This window comes from Electrophorus electricus, chromosome 25 (assembly GCF_013358815.1).
Source record: "Electrophorus electricus isolate fEleEle1 chromosome 25, fEleEle1.pri, whole genome shotgun sequence".
NCBI lineage: Eukaryota > Metazoa > Chordata > Actinopteri > Gymnotiformes > Gymnotidae > Electrophorus > Electrophorus electricus.
Window position 1 is genome coordinate 6723805 of NC_049559.1, and position 13097 is coordinate 6736901.

The 13097-nt window shown below is 41.1% G+C and overlaps 1 protein-coding gene across 1 annotated transcript; it reads left to right on the plus strand.

The window, feature by feature from the left end:
• Positions 1-922: 922 nt before the first annotated feature.
• Positions 923-12065, plus strand: ralba (v-ral simian leukemia viral oncogene homolog Ba (ras related)). Its single transcript, XM_035522871.1, has 5 exons — positions 923-1054; positions 9595-9749; positions 9923-10131; positions 10266-10443; positions 10581-12065. Exons 2-5 carry the CDS (start codon positions 9636-9638, stop codon positions 10695-10697), a joined length of 618 nt encoding a protein of 205 aa, XP_035378764.1. The 5' UTR covers positions 923-1054; positions 9595-9635; the 3' UTR covers positions 10698-12065.
• The last annotated feature ends 1032 nt before the right edge of the window (positions 12066-13097 follow it).

Genomic DNA, 13097 nt, shown 5'->3' on the forward strand with positions numbered 1-13097 from the left:
AAACTATGTAAACGATTTAGCCCGATTATCTACTGGCTGCGTTTTCTGCGCATGCCCGACGCCTGTCTCAAAATGGCAGTTTCCAAGACAAACACATGCCACTAAAGCGGCTGTAAATGGGTGATGGGAAAACACTGCTTTGGGAAACACTGTCGAAAATTGTTGAGTGGTTTCAAAACAATTGTGTCGAAAATTGCTTAGAGGTTTTGAAGCAATTCGGCACCCGTCTCCACGGTGACGCCTAGTGGCCGCTTTTGTTATCGTCACATCTTGATAGTATTATTCTGTAAGGCAATGACTCAAACTCCGCGTTCGCGAAGTTCGCGGATTACATAGACGGGATAAGGGTTGATTCAGACGCTGAAGATCAAATACAGGAGTAGCAGATACCGTATGGCATCTACTGAAACGGAAGAAACGCCACAGAAAGTGTTACATGGGTGTGACACTTCGGAGCCGTGTGAAACTCGGAAACCTCGAAACGGAAGTATCAAGCGTCCCATCCCTATTCTCAACTTATTTCACTACTTGCACAATAAATGCTAACACACATGTACATGCACATAATACAACGTAGCTGACCTGCGGTAAAACAGCAAGCTAGTGCGAGAAAATGTTTGTGCTTTTTGACAAGTCCAGTCCAGTGGCGGAACTATTTGTGTTGTGTTGCGCCAAAAAAAAAAAAAAAATCTCTGGTCGTGAAGATGGCGCTTGTAGAACTGTTGAATAAAAGCAATATCACACGAGAAGGCGATTGTTAAACTAAAATATCAGCACGGCCGCGATCGCCTTTGGTACTCAGCTCGCATCCCATTACAACCAGCTGAACCTAAATCTTAGCACGACAAAGCGTGTGTGTGCGCCCACCCAGCTACTGATTAAATACTAAAATCGGTATTATGACATCACATCCTGTTCTGGTTCCTTTGCACGCGCCTGGAGGGTGGGGTCGGCGGCTGCTGCTTGTGAGGTTGACAAGTTCTGTTTCGCAGCATAGATTAATGCCTTTTCAAAGATAGCACCAAGACAACGGACAAGGCAAAGTAACGTGGTGGTAAGCTTCTGCCTAAACGTTGTATTGCAATTAAGGATTTCGATTCCTTCTGCTTATTTGTAGGCCACTGAAAGACTGACAGGAGTAGCAGATACCGTATGCCATCTGTTGAAACGGAAGAAACGCTTAGCGTTTGGTTAGCTATGCTAGCTAACAGCTATTTTCCTTGCTGTGAGAAATGTTACAGATGACTTCGCGGCCCTTCCAACACATTGCAGTTATTTAGGATTTGGGTCAGAATAACCATTATCGAGGCACGGAGAGCTGTGAGCAGAGAAGGCGTGTTTGACCGTGGATGTGGGAGAGGGTTTGCTGAGGGATGTACTTCTAACCTTACCGGTTATCGCTACTGACCGTGTTACAACTCGCTTTGAATTCAAAGAGATGATCGCTTTTTTTTTCCACCAGGACGTTTTCTGATTAAATTACCTTTCCGATGAGGGTCTAAGGAGGTATTTGATTATTATAGTCTTGCTGCTGTAATCAAACAGAATTAACTCACAGTTAACCAGATGCCGAAAGTTGATATTTTGGACTGTTGCAATATAGTTTGAATGGGGGAAAAAAATCGAGTGTCCACATAACCAAAAAACCCACAAACAGGCCACACCTAAATCTACCCTAACGTCTATCTGAATGTTTTTACCTATTACTTTACTCGTACACCGTTATTTTTAATACCATCTACCACATTGTTAAGATAATTACTGTTTGTATGATTTGTCCTTTTATCCCACATAACCTTGAAATGTTAAGACAGGTTGGCCCCTATACGCCTTAAGTAACAGTATGTTTTGTCACCAGTTACTATAACCTCTTCATTGCATGACCCATGAAAGGATCACGTCGCATATCTGGGAACCTGGCCGATACTTTGTAAACGTGTCATTTGTTTTATTTTACTTCCATTCACGATATCCTTTTTTAGATTCCTATAGCAACTTGTCACATCGGGTTGACTCTCTCTTATTCTTTGTTGTCTGTGTTATAGACCTCGTTTCCATCTACATAGGTATTCAAATCACAGTCCTCACGGTTCAGGTCCTACAGATTTTCCAACTTCCCTTTACCTAGATGTCAGTTACATTAATCATTTAATCAACTACTGGGGATTACAAAATCCAAGACTATATTTGGATTGAGGTCCAGATTTGAATACCACTGACAGAGTAACATACTGTGGTCCATTCCAACTGTGCCCTTATCACTGGTTAGAGTGTGAGGGGCAGAATTTTCCTATGTGTTGTTCTAGAGGCCTCTTACCAGGGCTGCTTAAAGCGATAAAGATTGGAAATTATACCTTGGTTGTTCCCCAGAGAGGGATTGTCACAATAGTGGGGCCAGCATTGGCATAAAATAGTGTATATAGTGGTAGTGTATTAGATACAGCTCTATAGTAGTGTGCCCTTATGTAGTGATCATACAATGTCTGTTATTTAAATAATCAGATGGAGAGAGGGGGTAATATACAGTAATTGGTCTCAAATGCTGTGTGGTCAATGAGCTCCTTTACTCTGCTGTTATTTGGATCATTGACATTGATGCCTTCGTAATGAGATTAGGCCTATAAAATTTCTTTAGAACAGTGTTTGTCTGCACAGCAAATGCTCTTGTTAGTGCCGGACTTTGTAGTGCACCACATGTTACTTCTGTGGGGTATTTTTTTTCCATATCATCCTACTTAAAGTTGTCCCACTTCCACATCAACTTAAGTGTGATAAGTTTTTTTGTTTTGTTTTTTTAATTCTTGTTGTTTGGCAACAAACCTGTAAAGCTTTTCTTCTCTTTTGTGGTAGGCATTTCTTCTATTATATGGTAGGCATTTATAGCTTTGTAGTTTTAGGTGTTGTGCCGAACACTCATGTCCCTGCTTTAAATGCCTCTCCTGCAGTTCCTTCTCAGGACTCTACATGTGGTTTGAGACTTGTAATGTTGCATACCATTTAGTTTCTCATTAGTTTGGTGTGGCCTCTCTTTGTTTACCTTTCGGGTGGCCTTTTACTTGATAGGTGGGTTTATCTCAAAAACAAGCACACCAGCTTGTGTTGGCTGTGTGTCTGCAGTTGTATAAGTTGTTGGAGGTTTTAATGGTTTGAATATCAAAAAAATGAGAATTTGAGAAATTTCATGACTGAGGAGTACTTTTTTTCTTGTTGGTGTGTGTGTGTGTGTATGTATATATGTATATATGTGTGTGTGTATGTGTATATATATATATATATATATGTGTATGTGTGTGTGTATGTGTGTATATAATATATGTATATATGTATATATGTGTATGTGTGTGTGTATGTGTGTATATAATATATGTATATATGTATATATGTGTATGTGTGTGTGTATGTGTGTATATAATATATGTATATATGTATATATGTGTATGTGTGTGTGTGTATGTGTGTATATAATATATGTATATATATATATATGTGTATGTGTGTGTGTATGTGTGTATATAATATATGTATATGTGTGTGTGTATGTGTGTATATAATATATGTATATATGTGTATGTATGTATGTATATATATATATATATATATATATATATGTATGTATGTATGTGTGTGTGTGTATATATATAAAAGGCCCTCTTCTAAATTCCTTTAGGAACATGAGGTTTTTTTATCTGAATCTTAAATTGAGCACCAGGGGACCCTGTATCAAGTTGTATATTGGCCCATGTAGTTTGGCTCCCTGCACCGTTGTGGAGATTGTCTAGAATATGTTTTATGTCCGCATGCAACAAATTATTTGCTTTGGGAGATTGTTATATTCAGTAAGCAGTAGTAGTTTTGCCTCCAAGTCTGTTGTGGTGCACAGCCTGATTGCTGTTGTGTTCCTATTGTCATTGTTCTTACCAGGAGATTGCTGGGATTTCCAGAAATTGAGTGGGATAAGTTGGAGAAACTGTACTTACTTGCAATGTTATTTGGTACAACTATCAGAACCTTTTATAAGTGTGCACTTGCAAAACGTAGCTGATCTATTGGCATGCCAGCGACTCTACCCATTCACCACTGGTCAGAATCCAATCACTGCTGACTGACTGGATGTTATTTGGTTGGTGCACCACAGCATTAGTGGAAAGGTTTTTAGTGCTGCCTATATGGCAATATGGCTCTAATCAGTAGAGCGAAGTCTGGTGGGTCCCCTAACTCAAATGTCCATATCTTACGATGCAAAATGGTTAATAACACACACAGTAGAACAGAGCTACAGAACATCACTGTTGATTGCCATGATACTGCCAGGCAACCCAAACATAGACAGGAGCAACTGAGGGCTAAGGGCCCAACAGCAGCGACCCGGCCACGCCAGGGCTCGTACCAGCAACCCCCCAACACAAGTCAAGCACCCTAACCGCTGACCACCACTAACCACCACTGCCCCTAATGGTCAATGAGCTGGAGCAAATTTACATTTACCAGTGTTGTTAGAATAAACATTAGAGGAAATGTAAACATTCCATTAATGATAAGTATTGTGATGGCAGTGGTCTCTTTATCCATTAACATTACAAACAGCTATCATTGCTTTCAGTTCTAACAAGGAAACCTTTCAGTATTGCCTACTCTACAGTTGTTGTACTCTACAAAATGATCTGTTCTGTGGTGGGTGTGTGTGTGTGTGTGTGTGTGGATCTGGGTACTTTCTGAGGAAATAAATATATTTGAGCAAATATTATTGTAAGTGCTCCTCCAGATCTGGTTTTCTTCAACCCTGCCTTCTGGTCTGCTGACTGACAGGGAAGTAGAACATGGTAAAAAGGTGTTGAACTTCGTCTGTAGAGGTGGTTCTTTTTACATGTCCTAGCATGCATGCATTCTCTTCCTGGTTTTTCTGATTTCATGAAAGGTGTTGACTCCTGGAAGTATTTGCATATCTGTAGGGCTCGATTTTTCACCCATTCTGTCCCTCTCTGCAAAGCCATATGGAACATTTTTCAAAAAAAAGATTTTTGATCTTGTGTTGTAAACCATGGAGTGTAGAATGCCACAAAAACATAAACTATACGTCTGCCAAGTGCATTCACATGACCCACTCTTAGTTCTAGTGAGTTTATGGGCTTTTAAAGTAACTGATAAATCACCCATCCAGTGACTTGCTGTTTAAGCACTTTGCTGAAATATGTCATTAAATCATTCTTCTACACCTTCTCAAAGTAGTGCAGCTGAAGGAGTCTAGTAGAGTCTGTATGCTTGTGTGTGTGATTTAAAATTTTGGAGCTATATAAAGAGACATCTGATTCATGTTAAGTAGGTTATGAATGTAATGTATGAAAGTGGATCATGTTTAAATCTTCAGTTAATCTTACTTTTCCGCTTGCCTTCTTATGGCTTCTTTACCTGACTGCATGCATGTTTTCCTTTCACTGGTTTCCTCCAGCCCTTGGTCCCTAGACGTATACATGCCATGTTGGCTCTTAATGCCGTGCATCGGTTTCAGGGCACTCTTAGAACTATAGGTTCCACTTGCGGTGTGTTCACCATATTGTTCACTGTTGACTCTCTGGCACTCTTCCCAATTCGGGGATACCAGAGCAGTGTCGCTGGCATTTACCAGGACTTCACCTCATGATTAAAAGTTGCTGGGGTCGTCACTGCTTGGGAGCATGCAGCAGAGTTGATATGCTGCGATCATAACTGGGATTTCCTCAGTAAGAAGACCCATCCTATTGATGTCATAGCAGGTTGTGTAAACTGCAGCCTGTGAAATGTACACAATCTGTGTTGATCTCTTTACACCTCAAAGTTGTATAGATTGTTGTTACATCCATTTTATTGGTTGAGATTCATTTCCTTTGGATTTTGTTGAAAGAACTGCACAAGCAGGTTTATTTTACTTGTTAGAAAATGTTCACAAAAAAGAACTTCTAGCCTGCCTTTCTCACACAATGGTGGTTGCATTTTGCCTGTTTTTCCAAAAAGCACGTGGTCAATATTGCCAATAATGATTAGCCAATGTTATATTGTACAGCATTAGCTGCTGTTTGTAAAACTTGGTAAAAGGACCCTAACTCTGTGCCACAGTTCTTATATCTTTCCGTAAGGACTCCAGCACGACATGTTTAATATTCTACAGCGATGGCCTCTGAGCCGCACATCAGCACACATACTGAGCCGTTGTTTCTTCCTGTAGAGACTGAAGATTGTTAATTGTTAACACTTAACGTACATGTTATAACATAAGATCATTTGTCTGTGTACCTTGTGTAATATGCAGGGTCATTCCTGACACCCGTGTCACACATCAGCATTTTTTCAGTGGCTAGTGATTTTATCTTGATTTGAAGGTCACTCAGGTGGAATTAAAATAGGAATTCTTGTAGTGGTAGTGGAACACAGGATGATGCAGACAGTATTGAATGCGAGGGCTGTAGCGGATCTTGGCTGGCTGGAATGGGGCCTGTCACTTTGTAAGTAATCTGTCTTCCATATTCAGCTGAACCACACTTGTCTTAAATCTCACCGCAGTGGAAGACAAGCGCTCCAGTTGATGTGAGATCTGTGTTCCCTGGGGCTCATGGGGGCAGAGGACATGGTTTCAGCCAGAGGAAATTCAACCCTCGTCATATGGGATGTTGTTGCTGATGGGCCTTGGCCCAGTCATGCTCCTGCTTTTCCCATCATATTGGGCAGGAAGTTTCACACAAGCCAGCTGAGTGAAGTAAGACCCATCTGGTTTCCTCAGATATTTTCCTCAGCTTCACTGCGGAGCTTGAAGGAGAGCTCCACAGTGTACCACTTTATTAATGATTACTGTAATACTGGCCTCTGCACTATTAGTGATGTCACAGAAGACTGCTTTATGTAAATGAGCACTCATGAAATGTCCTTTTTTTTAGGTATGCTGAGTCTACTGACCACTTAAAGATGTCCAGATGAGTGCTTTGACATGATTCAACAAACATGCATAACTGTACTATTTTGTCTGTGCCATGCAGCTGTAGCCTAGGAAGACCAAGAGGAACCAATCACACAAACTGTGATTTTAACAAAGGTGCCAAGCCTATTTATGAGTACCCGATTTATGGCACAATTTACCTTTTTTATTTGTGGAGTAGTAAGCAGAGCAGGAAACCAAACCAAAATGCATTGTGAGCCACTACTCTAAGCCCATCTGTTCTGGTACATTCTCCTCATACCCTTATACTCTTCTCAGCCAGTGCCATCACTGCAGTGAAAGCAGGACTAGGAGGGTGGCACTCCCATTCCTGTGGCTCCAACACGTAGAATGAGAGCTTAGACTCAATCCCCCCAACATGGACCCCAGCCTCCTAACCGGATTTCCAGCCACTGCATGCATCAGTGTCTGGCAGTGTGCAGTAAACAGAACCGTACTGTGCTGCTCTCTTTCAGTTGCCTCAGTTGAATTTTCTGCTTGGACAGATGATTTGTGTATGATAATCACACAGAACATGACCTCTGGAAGATCAGAATATACACATAGTTTGTAGCAGCTGGTGGATTTGAAGCCATTATGGTTTGTTTTCCATTAGTGACATGCTTTTATGTTTAGGTGGGTCTTGAAGTACAGGTGCTAGTTCACTGACGATGCAATAACCCTTAACGTAGAGTTGATTTCAGCAGTTGGCTGATACCAATTGTAGGTAGACAAACCTTTGGAGCTAATTTAGAATGAAATTTAATTGGTTCTGGACCCCAGCACACTAGTATTCAAAACCAGCAAGGCACTGCAATGGAGCATGAGGTTTATGTGTTACATTTATTCAGTAAAATTAAATTATACAGATATATAGGGGGTGATCCATATTTATTTCCTTCATTTTTTTCATGCCATTTTGTATAGCCCTGGAATGTGGCTGTGGCATTCTGGCATAGAGTTTCTCTTTGGACTGTGAACTGTATGCCTTCTCTCTACATGCCTGAATTCTGGACGTGTGATGTGATCATTCCCAGTGTCACTACTATCTCTGGGCCTCTGAGAGTGGAGGGTGTGAGGTTGAGGAGGTCAACGTGCAGATCATCCACACACACTCTGTGCTGCAGGAGGAAACCTGAACAGTGGACCTCAGTTCAAATAGTTCCCATATTGGCTAATCATTCATACATACCTATGGTCGTCAGTGACCTGGCACTGGCACAATACAAAAAATCGCTATACAAACAATAATTGTTTGATTTTGTTTATATAACATAGGCAGTAGTACAATTTACAACTATTTTTGTTGTTTTCATTATTTATTTGTTTTTATTTAATGAATGAATTAACAAATGAGAGGCTAAGAAGACACGGGTTGCTAGTGACATGAGGAATGCCGGGTTAAATGTCAGGAAGTGCAGGGGTTTACGTTGCCCACCTCTACAGGCTCCCTCTAGCAGAGACTGTCCGATGAGGAGCTTTCAAGTTCTTTGAAATGCAGTGGCTGAGCTGGCCCATCTCCCACGGCCCTGCTCAACCTCAAGCCCGAGTGTGTGAGAAGGAACATGGCCTGTGTTACACAGAGTCTCCAGCACGCAGGGAGTCCTAATGGATTCCTGTAGCTGGTAGTTGGGGTTGAGTGGAGAACATTTTATATTTCAGCAGCCCATAGCCACAGGGAGGTGGATGGAGCACTCCATATCTAGGTCACAGCCACTGGAACATCAGGCCCTTTGTACCTTTGCACTCTGATGGACTCCTCTCCTGTGCTGACCCATTGTTGGTCTATTAAAGAGGCAATGCGCTTTTCATTTCCCTGTGTCTTATGTCCTTATGTCCTTCCTGCTGGGTCATTAGGAAATACAGATAAGTACAGATGTTAAGGAGCTTCGTATACTAGACACTAACTGATAGAGTTTTGTAATAATTTTTGTACCAGTGGAAATATTAGAGCCGGCTCACCGTTCTATCTAAAATGGTATCAGTCTATTTGAACTGATTTTACTGACTGTGCACCAGTATGCATGGCTGTGTGCAAGTGTGAACGGACAACACAAATGTCATAGCCAGCAGATTCTGAGGTAGCGGCTTGTTAAGATTACCGAGAACAATGGTCGGAAACTTCGGGTCAGGCTCTCTTTTCCTGGGTAAAGAACAGACGTTCCGAGGTTCCACATCCTTGAAACCTGACACTAACTCTGGGACTGTCAGTGGTAATAGTGTCTCCTTTCTGTGACTGACTGTAATGGGAGGCCAGGCCTGGCATGGAGGAGTGGTTAACAAGGTGCCAGACTCACAAGGCAAACCTGATGTAGCACAGAAGGAGGTCTATATGAACCACATTCTAGAACATGTATGATCTTACCAATTGCCAATAATATGGAACTTATACAAATAATATGGAATTTGGGTTGCATGTAGTAGTACACTGGCCACTCAGAAACAAGATCTTGTCTGTCTCCTTTGTCAGGTCACATAAGCTGGCTTTATACTTATAATATTAAGGTGTTCTTTTACTTTTAGTAAGTGCTTTCAGATTTAAAACATAAACATTGTCAACAGGCTAAAACAATCGTGGTCGAGTCGTGAATTCATTCAGGCTTTATTTTCATTCACCTGGTCTTTTCACCGAAGTGTCTGTCTCTTGGCAGGTGGCGTCGGCTCGTTTGGGTGCAGTGTAGTGTCGCTGGAAATGGCAGCCAATAAGGGTAAAAACCAGAGTTCCTTGGCACTGCACAAGGTCATCATGGTGGGCAGTGGGGGAGTAGGCAAGTCTGCGCTCACCCTCCAGTTCATGTATGATGAGGTGAGCAGGCATGCTTGTATCACTCTGTGTGTGTGTGTGTGTGTGTGTGTGTGCGTGCGTGTGTGGTTGCTTTGGAAATGATCCGTGGGATTTGTGGATGGAACGTACAAGTTCTAAGATGAGATAAACATCAGTGTTCTTATCTGATGACACGCGTGCACGTTGTTGTTCAGTTCGTTGAAGACTATGAACCCACAAAGGCAGACAGCTACCGAAAGAAGGTGGTGTTGGATGGTGATGAGGTACAGATCGACATTTTAGACACGGCTGGGCAAGAGGACTACGCGGCCATCCGGGACAATTACTTCCGTAGCGGAGAGGGCTTCTTGCTGGTGTTCTCCATCACCGAACAGGAGTCCTTCACGGCCACAGCGGAGTTCAGGTCTGTGTAGGTGACGTGGGATGAGGACACGGGGAGTAGGTCACAGCTCACATTCAGTTGCTGTTAACTTTTGCACATTTGTACTTGTGCATATACATGACCTGCTGATGTGGTGCATGTTTGTGTGTCTGCAGAGAGCAGATTCTGCGCGTCAAGGCAGAGGAGGACACAATTCCCTTGCTCCTGGTAGGGAATAAGTCAGACCTGGAGGAGCGCAGGCAGGTGTCTGTGGAGGATGGCACGGCAAAAGCAGAGGACTGGCATGTGCAGTATGTTGAGACGTCAGCCAAGACTCGTGCCAATGTAGATAAGGTTTGTTTCGATGCCTGTATAACCACAAACACAAGAATTACTAGACTTGGTGCTTTGTCAGAGTCTAACAAGAAATGTGTAATAACCCAAGAAATGTGAATAAAGTTTCCTCTTTCCCCCCCCCCCCTCCCCCCCAGGTATTTTTTGACCTCATGAGAGCTGTGCAAGCCAAAAAGAAGTCTGAAAATAAAGACAAAAATGGAAAGAATAAGAAGAACAAGAAGAGCTTTAAGGAAAGATGCTGTTTACTTTGAACTACAAATGGACTTTTCTCTACACCAAATCCACTTGCTACTTTGAGGATCACTCCGATTTACACAATTTTCTTTAATAACCGCACCATAAATAGCTGTTTTTATACTGGCAGGACATCATTGCTAAGGCCCTTCATTAAGTTCCACATGCAAACTATCAAATCGATATAATAAACATATTTTTAATGCTTGAGGACCACTGCCAAAGTGGCTACCTTGTGACAAAATGATTGTAGCATTTTTGGACTCTGATCAAATGGAGGTGACCTGCCTGCTCCCTACACTAATTTTTCTTTTTCTTTCCTTTGTAATTTATCTTCATTTCACAGTTTGGGCTAAGCCTCAGGTTACCTTTTGGATCTCAGCTTTTGTGTTCATCTTGCATCCTTCAAATTATAGCTGTGATTTATGATTTTTTTTTCTTTCATTATCTTCAGAAATACTTGATACAATTCATCTTCTTTGTCAGATTAAATAAAAACACTCACAGATTTTACTGCATTCCCCAAAAGTTTACATTCCCTGCCCTGATATTCCACATGTACATTTTCTAAAAGTATATTGAATATAATTCCTACCAACTTGAAACTCAAACATTAATGATCCAGTGACCTTTTAAATCCCAACAGTCAAAAATGTTGAATGTATCTTCAACCTGTACGTCATGCTAAAAGCACGTGTGACCAAGATGCTGTGCTTCTCTAAGGCCTGATTCCAATTCACAGCTTATAGCCACTTGAGATAATTTGTGGTGGTTTATACAAGACCATCTAGTGGTGTTGGATCCAAAAGCAGTTGTAATTTCTCCCAAGAATAGACTGAAGTAGAGTAGAATGGAGTAGTGGAAGATATGGTTTTATTTTTCTATGAACTGGAATCACACCCAATTGTTGCTTAACCTCTGAAACTTCTGTCCATAAACCCATGTGTTAACATAACAGGGACCACACTGCCTTCAAGTGGTTGGAATAATGCTTCACAGAGAACACAGAGGCACCCCACGTTCTACAACTGTGAAATAACTGCCACGATGCCTTTGGGTTTTACTGTTTTTGTTTTTTTTTTGTTTTTTTTGTTTTTTTAATGTGCTGCGTTTTGGACATCACCCAGTGAGACAAATGTGCTATCATTATGTGTGTGCCAACCTAATATAAGGAATGGAGTGACTGGCTGACTGAATGTTGAATATAATGAAATAGTAAAGCTTGCTTTAATTGGTGTTCTGGGCTGCTGACCCAGGGGTCCATTCCCTAAACATGGCCTGTGATTTCAGGTCTACACTGCAAGTTTTCTGACTTGTTTTCCACTTGCTGATGAAGAGCAATCTTCAGAGTGTGTTGCCTAATAATAAAACACTCTTTTGTTGTATTTCTGTTCATGTCCTTTACTAATCTGCTGTAGTTTTATAAAACACTGTTACCCAAAGTGCTTAAACCTCACCCACAGGGTCACGTCAAAAAGGAAGGCTATGGTCGCAATGATTCATTTTCCTATCCCTACCAATAAAAATAAGACTGGAAAATCAGACGTGGGCTACCTGTAATGAACCTATGTCATGCAGAAAGTTACTGTCTAATGTATAGCAGAGGAAAGTTCCGCTTCTCTTTCCAATGTTGACCGCTTAGTGAATTTTCGCTAGTTCACCAGCAGTTTTTCATACCCGTTTATTTTTTTTTTATTTTCCTTTAAAAAAAAAAAATCTACAACCAAAGTAACATCTAAAAACGTGTATAAACCTGAGCTATTTATTCGTGCTTGTACACACCTTAGCTAATAACTTGCTAATAGCAAACCAGCATCTGGAAGATTAAAAGGTTTATCCATTAGTGCAGAAATGGCTTTGAAATGGCTGTGAACTCACTGCTGGTCAACGTGTTAATGGACCCGCCTGTCTGACAACATAATCAGAAAAAAAATATGTAATGAGCGCAGCATTGTTGGGAATTTGGCGCCACCTGGCGACATTTAGAGATTAGGCAGGCAGGAGTTGACTAATTACTTTTTAAAAAAGTAACGACGATTATATAAATTAAATTAATGAATTTTAGAATTTAAGGCTTGGTCCTTACAAAAAACAGGCGATGTCAGTTTAACTCCACCGTGCTGGACACGGTTAGTGTGTAAAAGGCAGGTGCAACTTTGCATGTTTTCAGAAGAAACTCCCCTGAAAATAAAGCCTCAGGAAACCCATTCTGTGTCTATATTTATTGCAAATATATTGCTGCATTTATTTCTATGGTATAAAATGAATGACTTTTGACTATGAAAAATTATGAAAATGTTCCATAGATAAAATGAGGAGAATGTAAGACGATTCTGACGATTCTGATACTTCTATGGGTCGTATTTTAATAGCCTAGTAGGTTAAGTCACAGAAGATAACAAACCACTGCAAAGGCT